This window comes from Telopea speciosissima, chromosome 4 (genome assembly GCF_018873765.1).
Source record: "Telopea speciosissima isolate NSW1024214 ecotype Mountain lineage chromosome 4, Tspe_v1, whole genome shotgun sequence".
Lineage (NCBI taxonomy): Eukaryota > Viridiplantae > Streptophyta > Magnoliopsida > Proteales > Proteaceae > Telopea > Telopea speciosissima.
In genome coordinates this window covers 69,758,035-69,776,396 of record NC_057919.1, presented here as the reverse complement: position 1 = coordinate 69,776,396, position 18,362 = coordinate 69,758,035, and the positions used below count along the sequence as shown (strand labels likewise).

Here is an 18,362-nt window from a genome sequence, read left to right as displayed (position 1 = left end):
TTTTTTATGAATTGGAGGTATCCGGCCTTTGGCCAACTAATTCCCTTAGGGATCATACACGACCCCGCAACACACATGAACTCGGAGATACTAGGGCAATGGGGCCTTCATGTTCACTAGGGAGTTTTCTCTCAGGCGGGTGGCCCCAAAGGGAGAGGTGGAGTCGAACTCAGGACCTTCAACTTCCTTAGGCCTTGTCCCTTGCCAACTACGCTGCCCCTTGGGGTTAACTAACACTTTTCTTATTGGATAAACACATCATCACAATATATTTAAAGATATGTCAATTTAATAGTACAAGAAAAAGAAACTCTAGACTCCTCCACACGGTTTCCCCAAACTAAACTGTGATGCATCGTTATTGGCCAATAGAACTTCTGCAGGTATTGGTTTTGTCATCAGAAACTCTGCTGGCATTCCTTCTCAATCCGTTTCTGAGCCCATCCACTTCGCCAATATTCTGCAAGGGGAGGCTATCGCGGTTCGGTCAGGCATCCTTCAGGCAATCGCCGACTGTGTTGATGATCTTCTAGTTGAAACAAATTACCAAGACCTGATTAACTACATAACCAGCCCAAGCTCTCATGCACCAGTGGACGTTCGCCCTTTAGTCCAAGACATACAACAACTAACCACTCACTTTCATAGTTGCAGTCTGACTCAGATCCCAAGGTCCGCCAACAATGTAGTTGACGCCTTGGCCCAGAAAACCTTGTCATTAGTGTGTATGACAACATGACCTGTTTCCTCTCCATGAATTGTCCAATTTTGTAATTGTGATACCATGCGCCCCACGCACAATCACCAATAAATTTTCTTTTACCAAAAAAAATAATTTAATAGTACAAACAAAAGAAAGGATTTACAAACACATGTATAGGTGCCCGTTAAGGAGATTCTGCTTCCTTAATTTTATAAAAACTAGGTCTATAAAAAATAGCTAAAGTAGTAAACTATAAGCACTAAGCACAAGCATTATAACTAACACTTTTCTTATTGGATAAACACATCATCACAATATCTTTTGAAGATATTCCAATTTAGCAACCTAGTGATGGTGATATATAAATGGAACAAGAAAAGCAAAGAATGTACAAACACATGCATCACAAATTTTTTTTTTTGCCTTAGCTTCCTACATGTTTCATATTGGAAGGCCTTTCTATATATAGCCTTATATCAAAGAGCAGCAACTCGAACTCAAATTTTTGTAAATAGCAAGACAAGGGTCTCTACTAACATGTCAAATCTAAACCTTGATAAGTTTTTCACGGGTGAGATAAAAAAAAAAAAAGACAAATTTTTATGCATGGTCGTGTGCGTACATCAATTTGGATCCTCTATTGTCGAGTTGCCCGGCAGGGCCCTAATGCCAAGACACAACAAGGCGGGGAATGATTGCCTTACCCCTGTCCGAACGCCTTGCCCGAGTGGGGGTAAGGCGGTCATTTATCGCCTTGCTGTGTCTTAGCAATATAGTCCTACCGGGCAGCTCGGCAGTAGAGGATCAGGGTCCATGTGTACGTGGACGTGCCTTCAATCCTGGGATGATTACAGTTTGCAACAAAATTTCACAAATATATATATATATATATAGCAATAAAATCTGACAAGAGATCAATCTAGATTGGATCCTACCTGCCCAACCATTAGAACTGCCGCATCCCCTATTCATAGGGAAAAAACTAGGAGACCGTCTAGGAAGCTCTTCCGATACCTTGGTCTACTTGTACATGAACGCTTCACGTATGATTTCATGATGTTCATGAAAAGTTTGGTGATGACACTTGTCTTTTTACTTTCATAATTGCCCTTCCATATTGTCACTAAGAGTGCTTAGAAGGACATTTATGAAAGCAAAAAGACATGTGTCATCATAAAACAATACGTGAACGCTTCACATAGTGATAGGGGATCTAGGTTTGACATCACTTGGTTGATAACTATGGCTGCATGTACACCATGATAGCCTGATTTTGGGATCTTTATCACCTCCAGTTTGCTGACCGGCCCAGTTCCCCAGTTCCTCTAACAAAGGGGGGCTGAAATGACCTCTCTACCCATGCCCAAACACCCTACCCGGGTGGGGTCCATCATCCCCCTATTAGAGGAACTGAGGAACTGGGCCGGTCAGCAAACTGGAGGTGATAATTTTCCCTGATTTTGGGCTTATTTTTATTGACCCCAATGTTTTAGGAGGCTGGCCTCAACCCAAGTCTATTTTAAGGTCACATTTGGGTTTCGATTTGGATTGCCTCTGATGATATTTTATTTCATCATATGATGGAGAATCACTTTGCTTGTTCAACTCAATGGTCTGATTTTAATTCATATTAGGGCTGCAACAAGGTTGGGTTGGGTCGGGCTTTTTAAAACCTCAGTCCAACCCTAAGTCTCTTTAATTGGTTCAGGTCCGGTCCGGTCTGACTCGAGGCTTGAAAAATCCAACCTTGATCCTAAGTTAGAGTCAGGCTGGGCTGGGCTTAGCTTGCGGCCTCAACCCTAGCCCGATCTGACCTTGACTTAAGGCCAGAAAAATTTCCAACCTTGATCTGCCCATAGGGTCAAAATATATGTCTCAACCTAGTCATTGTTTAGGCTTTTATTTAATATGATAAGTGAATAAAAGATGAATTTGAAGTTCTATACAAAATGGAAAATGATCTATAAGCTACGGGTATCATGGATCTTCTCACACTCTCTCTCCTCCATGACATGAATCTCCTTCTGTGCTCCCAATTGATTTAACGTGAAAGATTCCATCTCATATTGAGAACATTTCAATTTACTATCTTTCATAAAATTACAAAACTATCATTTCATATTAATGGAATTTGATAGTGTTATTGTAAAATTTTCTCAATTTGGCCACCTTGTTTAAGGGATCTAAATCATGGTTTTAAATATCAGATATTGATATTTGACTGAAACCATATCGGTGAAACGGTTTGGTATAATGGGAAAGTTGTCTAAAAATCAAAATTTTCTGATATAAGTAAAGGCAAAATCATTCAATACGGCTCAATACGATCAATATGTATCAATATACCGATCCCAATATTTAAAACCATCATAAGAATCATGTTTTTTTTAATAAACAGTATCGAGATCAGTAGCAATCTCGATCAATACCAATACCCATATCAAGTCAAATCGGAACAAATTTTCCTTCAATTAGAATTATTCCTCCGACACATAATCAAACAGGTATTCAATATCGGGCAAGGCTGATACCGATACGGATAAGCCCCATAGATCCATTTTAATACCCATTTTTAAAACCATGGTGTGGACTCCATCACCAGCAATAACCACAAGATTAGACTATAGATCTTGATTGTCATGAATCAAAATGATACCAAGTCCCCGACACAGGTCTGACAACCTCCTTCTTGCTGCCTAGTTAATCATTGGTAACCACCCTCGATTTTTTTTTTTTTGCTAAAGGTCAGCAATTATATATTAAGAATAAAAGATATGAAGATATGTACAAAGCCAGCAAGCTGTTGAGCCACTAAAACTCAACAAGCCTGAATCAAGATTCAAAACAAAAGTTAGCAGAACCGATAGTGGGGTCCGCCCGATGCTTCCCAACTAATGGAATGTGCAATGAATCCTGGAGCTTCATTCCACTTCTCAGAGTTGCGACATCTTGCTGCCCTGTTGGCAAGGGCATCCGCCGGGGTATTGCCTTCTCTGTAACAATGGGTGATACGCCATTGAATAGAAGAGAGATAATCTCCTATATTCCACCAATTTTGCAGGAAAGACCAAGGAAACTTTGTAGATAGTACACATGTGACTACTGAAGCCGAATCGCATTCAATCCAAAGCTGCTCCACCTGAAGATCATTTGCTTCTTTAACGCCTATGAAGAAGGCTGCCATCTCAGCTTGGAAGTTGGTGCCAATACCTTAGAAAGAAGAGAAGCATCTTCGAGTAATCCCCAAATGGTTTCTAAGAACTTCCCCTGCCACTGTGAAACCAGGATTACCAAACGAGGAACCGTCGATGTTCAGCTTCAGCCATCCCATTGGTGGTGGGGTCCAAAGTACCTGAAAAATCCTTTTAGGAGTTGGAGCTGCAATGGCTACCTTGAAAAGCTTGGCTTTCATTAGATCATTGACTGAAGAAACTTGGATTTCTTTGATGGTTGAACAGTCCTTTATTTTCATGATGCATCTCTGCACAATGTGTTCAGGAGAGAGGCAGCGGTTATCAAACTTTCTTCTATTTCGTTCTCCCCAAATCTGTTCGCAGACGATAACCACTAGAGGTTTCCAAATGTCCACCACATTAACCGCTTTTGCCTTTCGTTCAAGAACACAACTAAACAAATAATAGAGAATCAGAGATAGAACCACTAATCTTGTTTCGAATCCATAGTGATGATAATTGCAGCGGAAAATAAAGATCAAAGACCAAGGTGCTTTCCTTTTATTCCCAAAGATAACTGGCTTGATGAGAATACCTTATGCACAGGGATGATGAACACTGAATATCTCCCTCTCTTTTCAGAATGCATTCTTCAACAGAGATTGAGAATATTTAATTGTACTGGGCTAGAGGGGGGACCTAGCTCTTTTTATATAGTAATTTCTATAGGATCTCACTCATCATAATCCCAATAAGAATCTAAATGCCCACACCAAAACCAGTACACATAAGACTCCTAAAACCACTCAATGACCATCTTTATTAGACCACAACTCTAATTAGCCTGACTTAGGGATTTAATTAGGTCCACATAGAATTATATTAGAAATAAAATTCCAACACAACTTTCTTTTCCTCGATCTTGGTTGGAGAAGCAATAGCAATCGGTACAGCTCTTCTTCACTCTATTGTTGATTGCATAGATAACATCCAAGTGGAATCAGACAACAGAGATCTCATCAAATATGCATTAACAATCCAAACAGGATGGTTCATATGGACATTTCGAGCCTCATACTTGATATCAGGCAGTTGATGTCGACCTTTGCCGCTGTCTCTTTTTCTCGTGTTAATAGGGAATGAAACATTGTAGCTAATTCCCTATCCCGGAAGGCCTTGTTGGTGTTGTACACGATAGTTTGGCCACTCCTTGGCTTCATGACATGTGTCACTTGGATGCTTTGGCTTTGACACACAATAATCTTCAATAAAACTTCCTTTTACCCAAAACAAAAACAAAAAAAGTTCCCTATCACAAGTTCTGCCTTCTTCCGAGTAGTTCTATCTCTATCTCTCACACTATGTCCATCACTGTACACGTCATCCATCCAAATCCAATCCAAATACATTACGGATCAGGATCGTCTCCAGGGAACCCAACACCCAAGGTGCTGCCAGGGGGCATCCAACGGCTGACCTATGCCGCACACATCTCGGCGTATGTCTAGGGATGTCTATGGCACAACCCAATGGCTGGCAACACCTTGGGCGTGGAATCCGGATCAGCTACCCACATGGGGACGAGTGGGGACAGATCTGACCCCTCCATGGGTAGTGGGTCCTGCACCCTAGAGGTGGGTCCCACACCCCCATGGAAGGTTCAGATCTGTTCCCACCCGTCCCCATGTGGGCAGTAGATCCAAACTCCTGGGCGTGTTGGGCTCCCTGGAGACTAACAAAATTCCATAAAATGACATAAAAGCTCCCAATTTTTTTTTTGTTTTTTGTGCAAACACCCCCAACTGGACCTTTATCCCCTGAGGTTTGCTGACCAGTATGGTTGTGCGATTCCTCTCATAGGGGGCTGAAATAACCATTCCACCCCCTGACCGAACACACTGCCTCGGTGGGATCCACCCCCCTTTTATTAGAGTCACTAGGAAACCGTACCGGGCAGGGGAACCGCAGGTGATAAAAATTCCCCCTCGGTGAAAAGAAATAAAAATTCATCGTTTATCCCCTGAGGTTCACTGACCAGTACGGTTGTGCAGTTTCTCTCATAGGGGGGGCTGAAATGGCCATTCCACCCCCTGACCGAACACACTGCCCGGGTGGGGTCCACCCCCCTTTTCTTGGAGGCAAAAATTCATCATAAGGGCATTTTGGTATCTTTAAACTTTTTTTTAAATTTTTTGTGCGCCTTTGACCAATACAACCCAACGGCGCGGTTTGTAACTGGCTCCCAGGATCGACGCCTGTCCACAGAAACGAACCACGTTAGCTTCAATAATGGTCGTATTCGAGTTTCTCGTCTCTCGGTCAGATTCTCTTCTCTTCACTTCGTTTCTGTAAATTCTTTCTTCTTTCTCTTCAAATTAGAGGAGACAGACGGTGATTCAATAATTCAATGGCGACGGCGGCGGCGGCGGCGGTGGCAGAGAAATCGGTAATTGTGGTGGGAATCGACGATAGCGAGCATAGCTTCTACGCTCTCCACTGGGCTCTCGATCACTTCTTCGCTCCCTCCGCTTTCAATTCTCCTTATAACCTAGTTGTTGTTCACGCCAAGCCCATTCCTAGTTCCGTTGTCGGATTCGCTGGACTTGGTAGCGTAACCATCTCTGAAACTCTCACATTTTTTTTAAAATTTTCCAACTTCTCTCGATTTGATGGCAAACTAGGACTTTTCTTCTTCCTTAATAACTGGAGAATTTTACCTTAAGTTCCTGTTTCCATGAGGAGTGAGGTTGCTCCCTAATTTGCCTTGGAATATTTGCAGGAGCTGCCGATGTTTTGCCCATCGTGGAGACGGATCTCAAGATGATAGCAGCTAGAGTTATTGAGAAGGTGAAGGAGATCTGCAGCAGTAAATCGGTGAGAATCACTTTGATAATGATATGGTCTTACTACTATGAAGGAAAAAGGAAGAATTAGGAGAAATTAGGTTTTGGTACTTGGGAATTACTCTCTCTCTCTCTGTGGAAGATTTCAGAATTAATCGTATAGTTTTTAAATTTCCAAAACAGTCATTTTAATTCCTATGTGATTTCACACGCTTGATCTGGGAATTGCAGAATAAACAAATAATTTGTAGTAATAAGAATCCTATGCTCTTGAAGATCTCTAGTGGATCACCTTTTTTGTTTATCCACATAAATCGATTCATGTTGTGGCTTTTCCATTGGATCAGTACAATCATTGCCTGTATGAATTTGACTTTAAACTCAACACTGCTACACCATTAACCAAAGTATCTTCCGGTGCCCTGATCTTTGGACATAAGAAGTAGTGGCCACCCACCAGTTTGTTGTTCCCAACTGAAATCTGCAAGGTTGATGTTTGACTTGATTTAGTTGGATTATTCTATCTATTTAAATCTGTTTTTACGGTGGAAAAATTTTATACCGAAAACAGGTCATCTGTCCCAGGAGACAATGATCTAAATTGACAGTGGAGTGGCCACTTTGCTCTTATGGTATCTTCGCTTAACATTTTGAGCAATGTGCAGGTTAATGATCTGCTAGTGGAAATGGTGGAAGGAGATGCTAGGAATGTTCTCTGTGAGGCCGTGCAGAAACACCACGCATCCATATTGGTGGTGGGCAGTCATGGTTATGGAGCTATAAAAAGGTGAAGATATGACCCTAATTGCATTAATTGATAGATGGTAATGGCATAGTTGCAGATTTAGGGAATAATTTGTGGGTTATTTATTCATTCAATTTCTGTTATTATTAGTTGACTATATCTTAGTATGTAATAGATTTATCCAACCAAAAGGTGAACTAACCTGATATATCTATACTGACTAACCAAAGAATGGGTCTTCATGGACTCAAGTTCCACCCACCAACTAACAAACAGATTGAACCCATCAAATATCATTTCTTCGCAGTTTACACTGGGAATGCAATCGTTTCTTGTGGTTCCTCAAGTGTTAGTTCCAGTGTTACTTTCTTCAAAGTATGTGAAGTTCCAAAAATTTTCAAAACTATATAGGGTTTAAGACCCCTAAACCCTATGAAGTGTTGTACTCTGTTTAGAGAAAAAGGTTGGGAAAAAGAAATAGCAAATCTACTTTTGGAGGCTTACGTTTTGAACAGTTACTTCTTTCATTTGTGGATGGTTTCATTCAAATGTATTTGTGACCTTTGTTAAGGATTTGTAGACACTCTAGAAGACTGTTTCTTGGAGAACTACTAAGATCACTCCCTTTAGCTTTGTCCCTAGCACTTCTATATGAGGATCACATTCAGGGGGCTTTCTAGCATTCATACCTTCGGCCTTTATCCACTCCATTTCTCTGCCATATTTTCTCTCCTTCGAGTATCTTTGGGGGTGTGTATGTGGTTTTAAGCTGGGTTGAAGCAGATTTTGCCTACCCCATTGGAGTTGTGATTACATACGTCAAAGGTGCTGGTTTTTGAATCTGGAAATCAGGTGCTCACCAACTTTTTTTGCTCTGGTGATAGACATCCTATAGGGAGTGAAACTGACTTGAAAACCACAATCATCTCTTACAGCCAATCAGTTTTCTCTCTCTGTATGACTTCATTTTATAAATAGCAATCTATTTCCCAAAGTCCGAATAAATATTCTTTTTGCTGATTAATTGATGGGTACTACAGAACCCATCAAAAAAGTATTTTTTTTCTTCATATTCTATTATATGTATCATATGGGTCAAATTTTGCTCGTTATAATATAACTTCGGACAAATCATAATGTATGCAATAGCAAATAACAACTTATATGGGCTGTTAGGACTGAATGAAACCTCTGAGCAGCAAAAAGTGTGTTCCATTCTAAAGGTAACCATACCAGATATAATGAGAATTATTAGAGTTTCCATCCAAAACGATACCTAGCAAACACTTGGGCAGAGGAAATGCGTGGCGGTTTTGCAGCCAAATGTAAACCATCTATGGTGCATATATAGAAATTCAAGGGGTATAAATGCTGCTAAAAATGCTAGAAATGACTTAACAAAGTCTAGAAATCGCAGCTCAAATCTGGCAACATTCCTGTCAACTCCTAGACCTGTTGGCAGGTGCAAAGGAGAAGATAATAAGACAATAATGCAGGATGTTTCTGTTGATTCTACTGGCACTGTTTCCTATCAGAGAACAGTGGCTCAGCCCCTTGTTGGATTTCTTATGGTGAGCATTGTCACTTGGAGAAATAACAGTAAGAGAGGCCTTTTCAAAAGAAAGGGGAGACTAAGACTTTGGACTTAAGCAGGTGGTTTTTTTGGGATACGTTATGGAAGGATTAGGGAAAATAAGTTTCATGGGTTCAGGTGATATTCTGTAAGGTTATGACAGTAGATTTTCTAACACAAGGGCAATCAAAAGAGGGGAAAGTGGAAGAAGGGTGTAGCATACAGAAGAGTAGAAGATGTCATTTGGGTATATATACTTCATCTCTGTCTAAGCAACATATTAGTTAGCTTTTTTCATTATCTGGTTAATGTGAAATTCTTCTTTTTCCCCATGAATTGATCTGAAGATCATATTGACTCAAGGGAATTACCCACTGGTTAATGTTTGCTGTTGATGAAAATTTGAAAATGTGATTTTGAATTTTGCTGGTTCGGATTTTGATGCTAGGGTCTTATATAAATCAAGTTGTCACAAACTACTGTTCCTCTTACCCAAAAAAAAAAAAAAAAAAAACTGCTGTTCCTCAATTAGAACCTTTTTGTGGCCTTATTGCCATGATTATTTTGCAACTCCTAATAAGAGTTGTACCTTGTGCACCCATGCGGTACATGTGCAGTTCTCTATCAGCTCCTCCACTTTAATCTACATCCCCAGATTATCACATAAATATTTTCTTTCCTCAACCACCACTTATGACTCTTTTCCATTTCCATAGAGATACAGTTGATGGTTTATCATCCCATGGATAGTACATTTTCCCTCCATTGTGATCTCGTAGGTCAAAGTTAGTGAGTTGTCTATCTCAATTACGCATGCCCAGCCACATACATCGCATACGTGGTGGACAACCTCACTAGTCTTCCCTTCCTCGAACAAGTAATCGTCCTTTAGTTTGTCTATATTACTGCATACACACTAACAGATAAATTGCTTGATGCCTTGCAGGGCTGTTTTGGGCAGTGTAAGTGACTACTGTGCTCACCATGCTCACTGTTCTGTGATGATTGTGAAAAAGCCCAAGATCAAGCATTAAGCTCTCCCGATGAGTGCGTGGACCGGTGCACATCCATTCAATTCTTGAAAGTAATCATCCTATGGCATTGACAATGTTGTATCCAAGTTTTTCCTCTGAAGTGAGTTTCAATTGTCATGACTTGTGAATATGCATAAAAGTAGCATGTTTGAGACTTAAATAAATATATCACTTCAGTTATTCATTCTTCCTTTAGACTCTATTTTTAGGTCGATGAGAATCAGAGAAAGGGCGGCAGGGCTATTCCTTTTGTGTTCTTCTAACTCTATGATTTTGGACATTATACATCTCCATTATATTGTTGTTGGAGGATTCTTTCTATTTCCTCCAATATAAAAAATGGAGGCCAGGTTAAGCTGCTGGCCTGAATTGATCCTCATAAGCATTTGCTCGAGCAACCCGCTGTTTCGAGGATTCATTATGGCTGTGAATACTGTCCGAGATAAAACTTATCACTCAAAAATCTATCAAGAGACAGGCCCTCGCCAATAATAATCATTTACCCTCCCATGTAATGACATATCCTTTCGTGTAGGTCCATAAACACTTATTGGTACTCTAACCATCACTGGATTTCTCCTAATTTTTCATTATTTTGATCTTCCACTTGGTAATTTTGTTTGGGCTGAAACTTGACATGTGAGTAGGAGACATTGCAGTCTTCTTGTCCACAATATTTCAGTCCGATCCAACCTGTCATATGTCAGATCTAGGAGCCCCTTAAGTGGATGCTTTCTTTAATCTTTGTGTTATAAGACTAGGTCCATGAAAGGGGAAAGATATCATTGTCTCGGCCTCTAGAATCTGCATGCATGTGCTGACCAATGGGAGTGCACACACAAGCATCGTTTAGGCAGAATTTTCAGCTTTTTTCATGTGGGCACCATGATATTTTCGTGCACTTCTATGTCTAAGAATAGGAACCACATAGGCCATTTGACCAGATTTTTCACCTCTTAGGTTCCCTCATCTGTAGGTTCCTGTAAGTACCTTTCTAGAATCGTGACATGTGGCATTAGTTGATCTAAAGGTCACAATTTTAAAATAAATTTTTTAAGTTGTTATCTAACCCTAGTTAACCAAACCCATACCCTGACCTTGGTTAACCTAATCACACCCCTAACCTAACCCTGGTTTACAAAATCATTTTACTAACGATGGTAAAAAAAGGATTTGAAACTTGAATCGTTTTTTGATTTTTACCCTTCCCTAATTGCTTCTTGCATGGCCGTTGTCGGAGAGGTGAAGCAGCGGTGTTGAAGCATGGGGTTGAAGCAAGGCGTCTCTCTGTGCCCTGCCCTAACCTTGGTTCTCTCTCTCAAAATCAAAATTGTTTTTTTATTTTTATCATGAATGATCGCCCTAACCCTGGTTCTCGCATGGCCGTTGCCGGAGAAGCGATTATTGCTTACATCCCCACTAATCGGTTGCATAAATAAGTTACTACGATTTAATGGTCTTTTCCTTCAACTATAGGACAATCTTGGTCACGGTGCAATGCCTTTACTTTGTGAGGAAGAATCCAGATACATCTAGCAAATCCTTGTGGGAATACATTTGGAAAGTTTTCTGGTTTGGCTATTTATATTATCTTAATGAATTCTCTCAAAAGAAGAATCTGATCAGGCCCAAGGAAAAAAAAATAGTTCCATTTTCTCCACTCTGATTGTGCAAACAAAAAAAATTACATTTATCAAATCCTTCTCATAGTACTCTTTTTTTTCTGAGAACTGCTTCGATGAGTTTTCACCAAAAGTGGGTTCCACAACTCTTGGTTGATATCCATCCAAACAGTAGTAACTTTGTGGATTGCAGTGACTCTGCTGCAATGAAAAACTAAATTCAGAGTTTCCCCCAAACTGTGACTCTGTGTGTACCTTCTCATGTCTCAAACGAGTTGTTCTTATTGTTATTCTGTTTCACGAAAACATTGGAAACTGGAGGGGACAAACCAATTTAAAATCTCAACTCTTGAGCTTTAATGGAAAATTCGCATCTCTGCTATGTTCACATCGGCATTGGTTGATGAATAAATGAATAAACCTCAGAATCTCAAACACATAAAAATCAAATATTTATTCAAGTTTCAGCTTCAATGGATAACCAATACATAATAATAATAATAAAATATTTTTAAAAAAAAAAAACCCTATCTTACCATGAACGAACAAACAGGGGAAGTTGCCATAAAAATCCGAGTTCACGAAAGCCCAGATCTCAAAACAGAGTGCACGCCAGAGTTGTGCTTCAACCTCTTTTTCCCGTGTTTCAACTTCGATGCTTCACCTTCCTTCTCTCTGACAACGGCAAGAAGCGCTACTTTGCCTTCCTCCTCTTCAGCAATGCTAAAGTGTTTCAGACCCCGCCTTCCTCCTCTCCAGCCAGGATCCAGACGTTCTACGGCTTAGGCATAGCGGCGATCTTTCCGGCGCTTGAATATATGGTTGACACCTGTAAAACCATAGATCTAACGGTAAGTTTTTAAAACTTTGAAAACTTTGAGTTTCAAAAAGGTTTCACGCATTCAACCAAGCTGGACCGGTCTGGGTTTGCCAAACCGGATCGGTTTACAACTAAAACAAAACAAACGAAACCAACCCCATCGTCCCATTTTCAAATCTGAAAAACCCTCGATTTCCTTTCTTCTTCCCAGCGAACTCCGAGCTTTCTCTTGACCCTCCTCTGAATCCCTTCGAACCCACCCTGATCTTCTTTCTCCTCTAGCTCATTTGTGAAGAACTCATTTCTCTTACCTCCGGTCTGGCGAAGCTCGAAGGTGGGAAAGAAAAATCCAGATCTGGATATGGGAAAGAGTCTGTAGCTCCAAACGTCCTTGTTCAAGCTTTTGGGTGGAAAAACGACAATGTAAGTCTCTCTCTGGCTGGCGAACCTCGAAGGTGGGAACTCAAACTAGTAAAAGATTTTTAGGGCTTGGAAGCTCCAAACCGCTGTGGGAAAACTCGGAAAGGCTCTTAAACGACCTTCTTCATCCTCTGGCTGGCGAACTTCGAAGGTGGGAACTCAAACTTTTCAACTGGATTTGGTATAGATTTGAAGGGCTTGGAAAGGACCTGAAACATGATTGTAAGGTCCCTCGTCCCTCTCTGTTATATCTCTCTATCTCTCTGCTGAATCTAATTGTTAGAATGTAATTGTCTAAACTGCTGAAGCTATATACTGTCTAAGCTATATACTTGTCTCTATTTCTGTCCTAAAGTTCCTGATCCACCTCTGATCCTGCCCAATAAACCCAGAACTCTGTTTCTGTGTAGTTGCAGAGTTGTTAATCTCTGTTATCCTTTTTTCTTTTTTGTTTGTTCTCCATATTTTGTAGCCTTCCCTTCTCACAAACAGAGATAGAGAGCGAATAGCAGGGGGTGGGTCGACATTGGAGGGAATAACAGAGGGAGGGATAGCGGCGGAGTTGCAGATGATGGGGTTGGGTCGGTGGTTTGGATGAAGAACAGGGGTGTGGGTAGGGTTGGGACTGGGTTGCAAGGTTGGGTCTGTTATCATTTTTTATTTTTTGTTCGTTCTCTCGGTTAGTTATACCTCACTGTATAGGTAAATGATAAAACCAGTTTGAAAAAAAATTGGTTTGGCATAGCTTGGAAGTTTTGCCAAGAGAGGGAAGGTGTAGGTGTACTTACTGGTTGATACTTGAAACAATGCTCAGAAGCTATACTTTGGGGTGTTAAGGGGTGGAGGGGACAAGAGAGGGGAGGATGAAATCGGAACTTGATCCCAGGTCTTGGCTACAACATGCCAAATGACATTACCAACTTGAGCTAGCTGACACCTTCATTAAATTGCTCTTATTTAGAATTTACTTGATATAATTCAGAGGGCATGCTGTACTTAGCAAAGAATGTTAGAGGTTTAGAGGTATAATTATGATTCCAAATGTAATAATTCTCTTTGCTGTTCTAGATCTAAAGACTATAACAGGGCCTTGGGAGCCTATCAGTACTCAGGGTGTTTGGTTCTTTCTATTGTTTTGTGGATCTCTTTGTTGTTCTAGATCTAAAGACTATAATAGGGCTTTGGGAACCTATGAGTACTCAGTTTTTTTGGATCTTTCTATTGTTTTGTGGATCCCTTTGTTGTTCTAGATCTAAAGACTATAATAGGGCCTTGGGAACCTATGAGTTCTCAGGTTTTTTGGATCTTTCTATTGTTTTGTGGAGCGTGAGCTAGGTTTTCAAGTACTCAAACTTATCCCACACATTTGTTTGGAATTTTTTTATTTCCCCTTTGTGTGTGTGTAAATATGAGGGTTTGTGTTTGTTTTTTGCATAGTTCTAGAGTTTTATTGTGATAAGTGAACCAACAGAAGCTAGCAGTTCTCAGTATTTTCTGGGTACTTTCCACTAGAAATTGGGCTGTTTTGGCTATGATTACCCCATTATATGGTAATGATTCATAATTCACTATTATGAAGATGAACCTGGCTCATTGGGTAGGTTTAGAAAATTCAGTTCTGTATGCACTTGGTGTTCCTAGATGAATTCAAGCTAACTATTAACTTCTCTTTTCCAAGGTGAGTATTTAGCTCAAAAAGGAAGAGCACCTGGGTTTGTTCCCAGGAGATGATGGTTCGAGTCCATCAAGACTCTCATGTATTCATCAGTAGGTTCTTTATTAATTTTTTATCTTGAAGTAATATAGCTTATATTAATTTTATGGTATCATTGGGTAGTGAAGATGATGGATGACATCTTTGTGAACCATGGTTTTTTTTTTGCCATAATTTAAGATCTTGGTTCCATTTGCCATGCTACTGTTTTGAAGACCTTGTTTTCACTTATTTTTCTGATTTTAAATTCAAATCTCCTTAGCCCATTGCTCTGATCTGATTCAAATCTGAATTCTGAGTTGGTGTTCTTATTTTCTATGGAATTCTGTGAACAGGCCTTTACAAAATTCTGCAGGATTGTTCCTCTTTTAGGAAAGACAGTCATTTTGTTGTAATACTCTGCTTTTTAGAAAATGCAGCATAGAAACCAAACATTAGATGAATTAACCAGCAAGGATATGTAGAGTATTTGACATGAAGAAAGGACAACAAAACAGACTATAAAGGCTAAAGAAAGAAACCTCCAGGCAAAGCGTACACACCAAGGGCATTATCTAGATATTTTCTTTATTTCCACCAGCATCACAAGGAATCCATCAAAGAAACAAAAACAGAAGAGTTGACCAAAGCAATTGCAATGGACTAAGTGGTATAACAGCCTACCTTACCAGTTGAAGCTCCGTAACCAGAATAGTTATATTTGCAGTAGAACATGACAAAGGTAAACAAAACAAAGAAAATTGCTGAGATACATCTATAGCTATAGAACCTCTATAGAAAAACAAATTCAAGGCATAGCAACTTTACGGATAACTTGCAACTGTTATACAGCTGAACATTTTAAACTTGCAACTACACTTCTAGTGTTCAGCCTTCAATGCATCCTCTATTGTAGGATCATATAAAGGTAAATATAAACATTATTGTATCCCCTCGTAAAGAAATTAGGAGCCCTGGTGGAGTCGAACCACCATCTACTGGGTGTAACCCCAGTTGCTCTTCCGTTTTGAGCTAAAGACTCACCTACCTCCATAAATCATGTTAGTTTAATCCAATATTCTGAAGAAAGGTTACCCATGTTCAATAAGATGGTAAAGAAGGGTTACCCATGTTCTGAACTCACATATGGAACAATAATCTCCCAAAAATGTAACACAAAATGTGGGAACAATAATGGAAGCGAAGGGCAAATGTAAGCCAAAACCTATTTCAGTAACAAGAGAAATCTCCCAGAAATGTAACACAAAATGGATGGTGACAATTAAATGAGTCTTTGTACATACAGAGAAATCTCTCCAGAAAACCTAATGCAGTAACAAGATAAATCTCCCAGAACTACAGAGGAAGCTCCAACAAAGAAGATATAAAGGCACCATCCTTTCAATATATATAATACAACCATGCCTAATTAGCTCCAACATACTACAGAGGAAGCTAGTTAGAAATTATCCATCAATTCAAATCGACTTAGAAATTGCTCTCACCAATCCTCTGCTAGGCTGATCGATGCCCAAATTGGATTTTTTTGTGACAAAAATCCAAGTAAGAAAGAACAGAAATCCCTCAAAGAGATGAAATCTTTAATATAATTCTAAGTGAGATTTAGTGCAGCTAGCAAACCTGTTATAATCTCCATTTTGAACGCATGAGGGAAGCTCATGGTTTTACCTTTGAAAATTCCCCTGCAGAACCAACTAATAGATGACTGTCTTTACTGAGATAGGTCACTTGTAGAATCTCTGTATTCTAGATGACATTTCCAAGGGTTGAACGGGGAACCAGAGAAGCTCAAAACTACCGTTAGGCAAGAAGTCGTAGTGGGATAAGACAAGGAGATTCTAGAATTGGATCTCTTATTTTAGGGTGCCAAGTCCCCACATTTCTCGAAACAAATTACCTAAGGAGAAAAAAATGGAAAACCGAGTTCTTACATTGCCTTGTTTATTGGGCGATAAACCCAAGGCAGATCGAGTTTGTGAGAGAGGGAGAGAGAGATAACAGAGAACCGACAAAGTTTGTGAGAGAGAGAGACTTAAATTGTCGTTTCTCCACCCAGAAGCTTGAGCAAGGTCGTTTAGAGCTCCCAAATCTTTAAAAGATCCAGATCTGGATTTTTGTAATTCTTGTTCCCACCTTCGAGCTTCGCCAGACTAGAGGAGGTAACAGAAATGAGTTCTTCACAAATGAGCGAGAGGAGGAAGAAGATCAGGGTGGGTTCGAAGGGATTCAGAGAAGGGTCAAGAGAAAGCTCGGAGTTCGCTGGGAAGAAGAAAGGAAATCGAGGGTTTTTCAGATTTGAAAATGGGACGATAAGGTTGGTTTCGTTTGTTTTGTTTTAGTTGTAAACCGATCCGGTTTGGCAAACCCAGACCGGTCCAGCTTTGTTGAATGCCTGAAACTTTTTTAAAACTCAAAGTTTTCAAAGTTTTAAAAACTTACCGTTACATCCATGGTATTACAGGTGTCAACCATATATTCAAGCGCCGGAAAGATCGCCGCTATGCCTAAGCCGTAGAAGATCTGGATCCCTCCAGCAACGGCATTAGCGAGAAACTTTACCAAATGAAAAACCCCTTTTTTGAATCGAAAAGTATGGGATTGGTAACATATACCGCTTCATGGTATCGCAGGTTAGAGTTATGCTTCAATTTCAGGCTTTCAACGTCGTGCTTCAACAACCTCTTCTCCGGCAACGGCCATGTGAAAACCAGGGTTAGGGCAGTCGTTCATGGTAAAAATCAAAAACGATTTTGATTTTGAGAGAGAGAGAGAGAACCAGGGTTAGGGAAACGGCACAGAGAGACGCCGTGCTTCAACCCCCGTGCCTCAAGGCCGCTGCTTCATTTCTCCGGCCACGGCCATGCAAGAACCAGGCTAGAGAAGGAGAACCCCTTCTTTACCTTCGTCAGGTAAAATGATTTGGTAAACCAGAGTTAGGTTAGGGTTGTGATTAGGTTAACCAGGGTCAAGGTATGGGTCTGGTTAACTAGGGTTAGATAATAACTTAAAAAATTTATTTTAAATTGTGATCGTTAGATCAACTAATGCCACGTGTCACGATTCTAGATGGATACTTACAGAACCTACAAATGAAGGAACCTGAGAGGAGAAAAATCCCACTTGACCTGGAAAATTATCACCTCCAGTTTGCTAACCAGCCCAGTTCCCCAGTTCTTCTAATAGGGGATGGTGGACCCCACTCGGATAGGGTGTTTGAGCATGGGTAGAGAGGTCATTTCAGTCCCTCTTTGTTAGAGGAACTGGGGAACTGAGACGGGCAGCCAAATTGGCCTGGTAGTGTTCTTTTCCCGGAAGATCCCCTCATAAAAAAATAGCTAAAGTAGTAAACTTTTAGCACTAAACACAAGCATTATAACCAATGCTTTTCTTATTGAATAAAACACGTCATCACAATATCTTTAATGATATTCCAATTTATCAAGTGAAAGGTGATAAAATGAACAAGAAAAGGAAAGGATATACAAACACATGTACAAGCGCCTGTTAAGGGAATCCCTTAATATTCATGTTATAATAACTAGGTCTATAAAAAAATAGTTAAAGCAATAAACTTTTAGCACTAAACACAAGCATTATAACTAGCACTTTTCTTATTGGTAGATCTATTTGCCCATTAAGGAGATTCATTCATTCATTCATTCATTCATTCCTTAATATCTGGGTTTCGATTGGGATCGTTTTGGCCCAACTATAC

General features: G+C 40.0%; 2 protein-coding genes across 2 annotated transcripts in view; one reads left to right on the top strand and one right to left on the bottom strand.

Moving 5' to 3' along the window:
* The first annotated feature begins 6,259 nt into the window (after positions 1-6,259).
* On the top strand, positions 6,260-10,235 carry LOC122659992 (universal stress protein PHOS34-like). The gene is made up of 4 exons (XM_043855166.1): positions 6,260-6,482; positions 6,656-6,750; positions 7,385-7,506; positions 9,984-10,235. The coding sequence occupies exons 1-4, from the start codon at positions 6,284-6,286 to the stop codon at positions 10,069-10,071; spliced, it is 504 nt and encodes a 167-aa protein (XP_043711101.1). The 5' UTR covers positions 6,260-6,283; the 3' UTR covers positions 10,072-10,235.
* Positions 10,236-15,495: 5,260 nt separating this feature from the next.
* Positions 15,496-18,362, bottom strand: part of LOC122659989 (translationally-controlled tumor protein homolog) — a 38,873-nt gene continuing 36,006 nt past the window's right edge. Inside the window, exons 8-9 of the mRNA XM_043855160.1 lie at positions 18,025-18,029; positions 15,496-15,507 (exon numbers count right to left, since the gene is read on the bottom strand). The gene's annotated coding sequence lies outside the window, so the exon portion shown is untranslated. The remainder of the gene's footprint in view (positions 15,508-18,024; positions 18,030-18,362) is intronic.

What these genes read in the sequence shown, in the direction of transcription:
- LOC122659992 (XM_043855166.1), top strand. Translation starts at nt 6,284, where the DNA reads ATGGCGACGGCGGCGGCGGCGGCGGTGGCAGAGAAATCGGTAATTGTG. An exon ending in TGTCGGATTCGCTGGACTTG is followed by an intron (nt 6,483 to 6,655) that starts GTAGCGTAACCA and finishes GAATATTTGCAG; the next exon opens with GAGCTGCCGATGTTTTGCCC. An exon ending in AGATCTGCAGCAGTAAATCG is followed by an intron (nt 6,751 to 7,384) that starts GTGAGAATCACT and finishes AGCAATGTGCAG; the next exon opens with GTTAATGATCTGCTAGTGGA.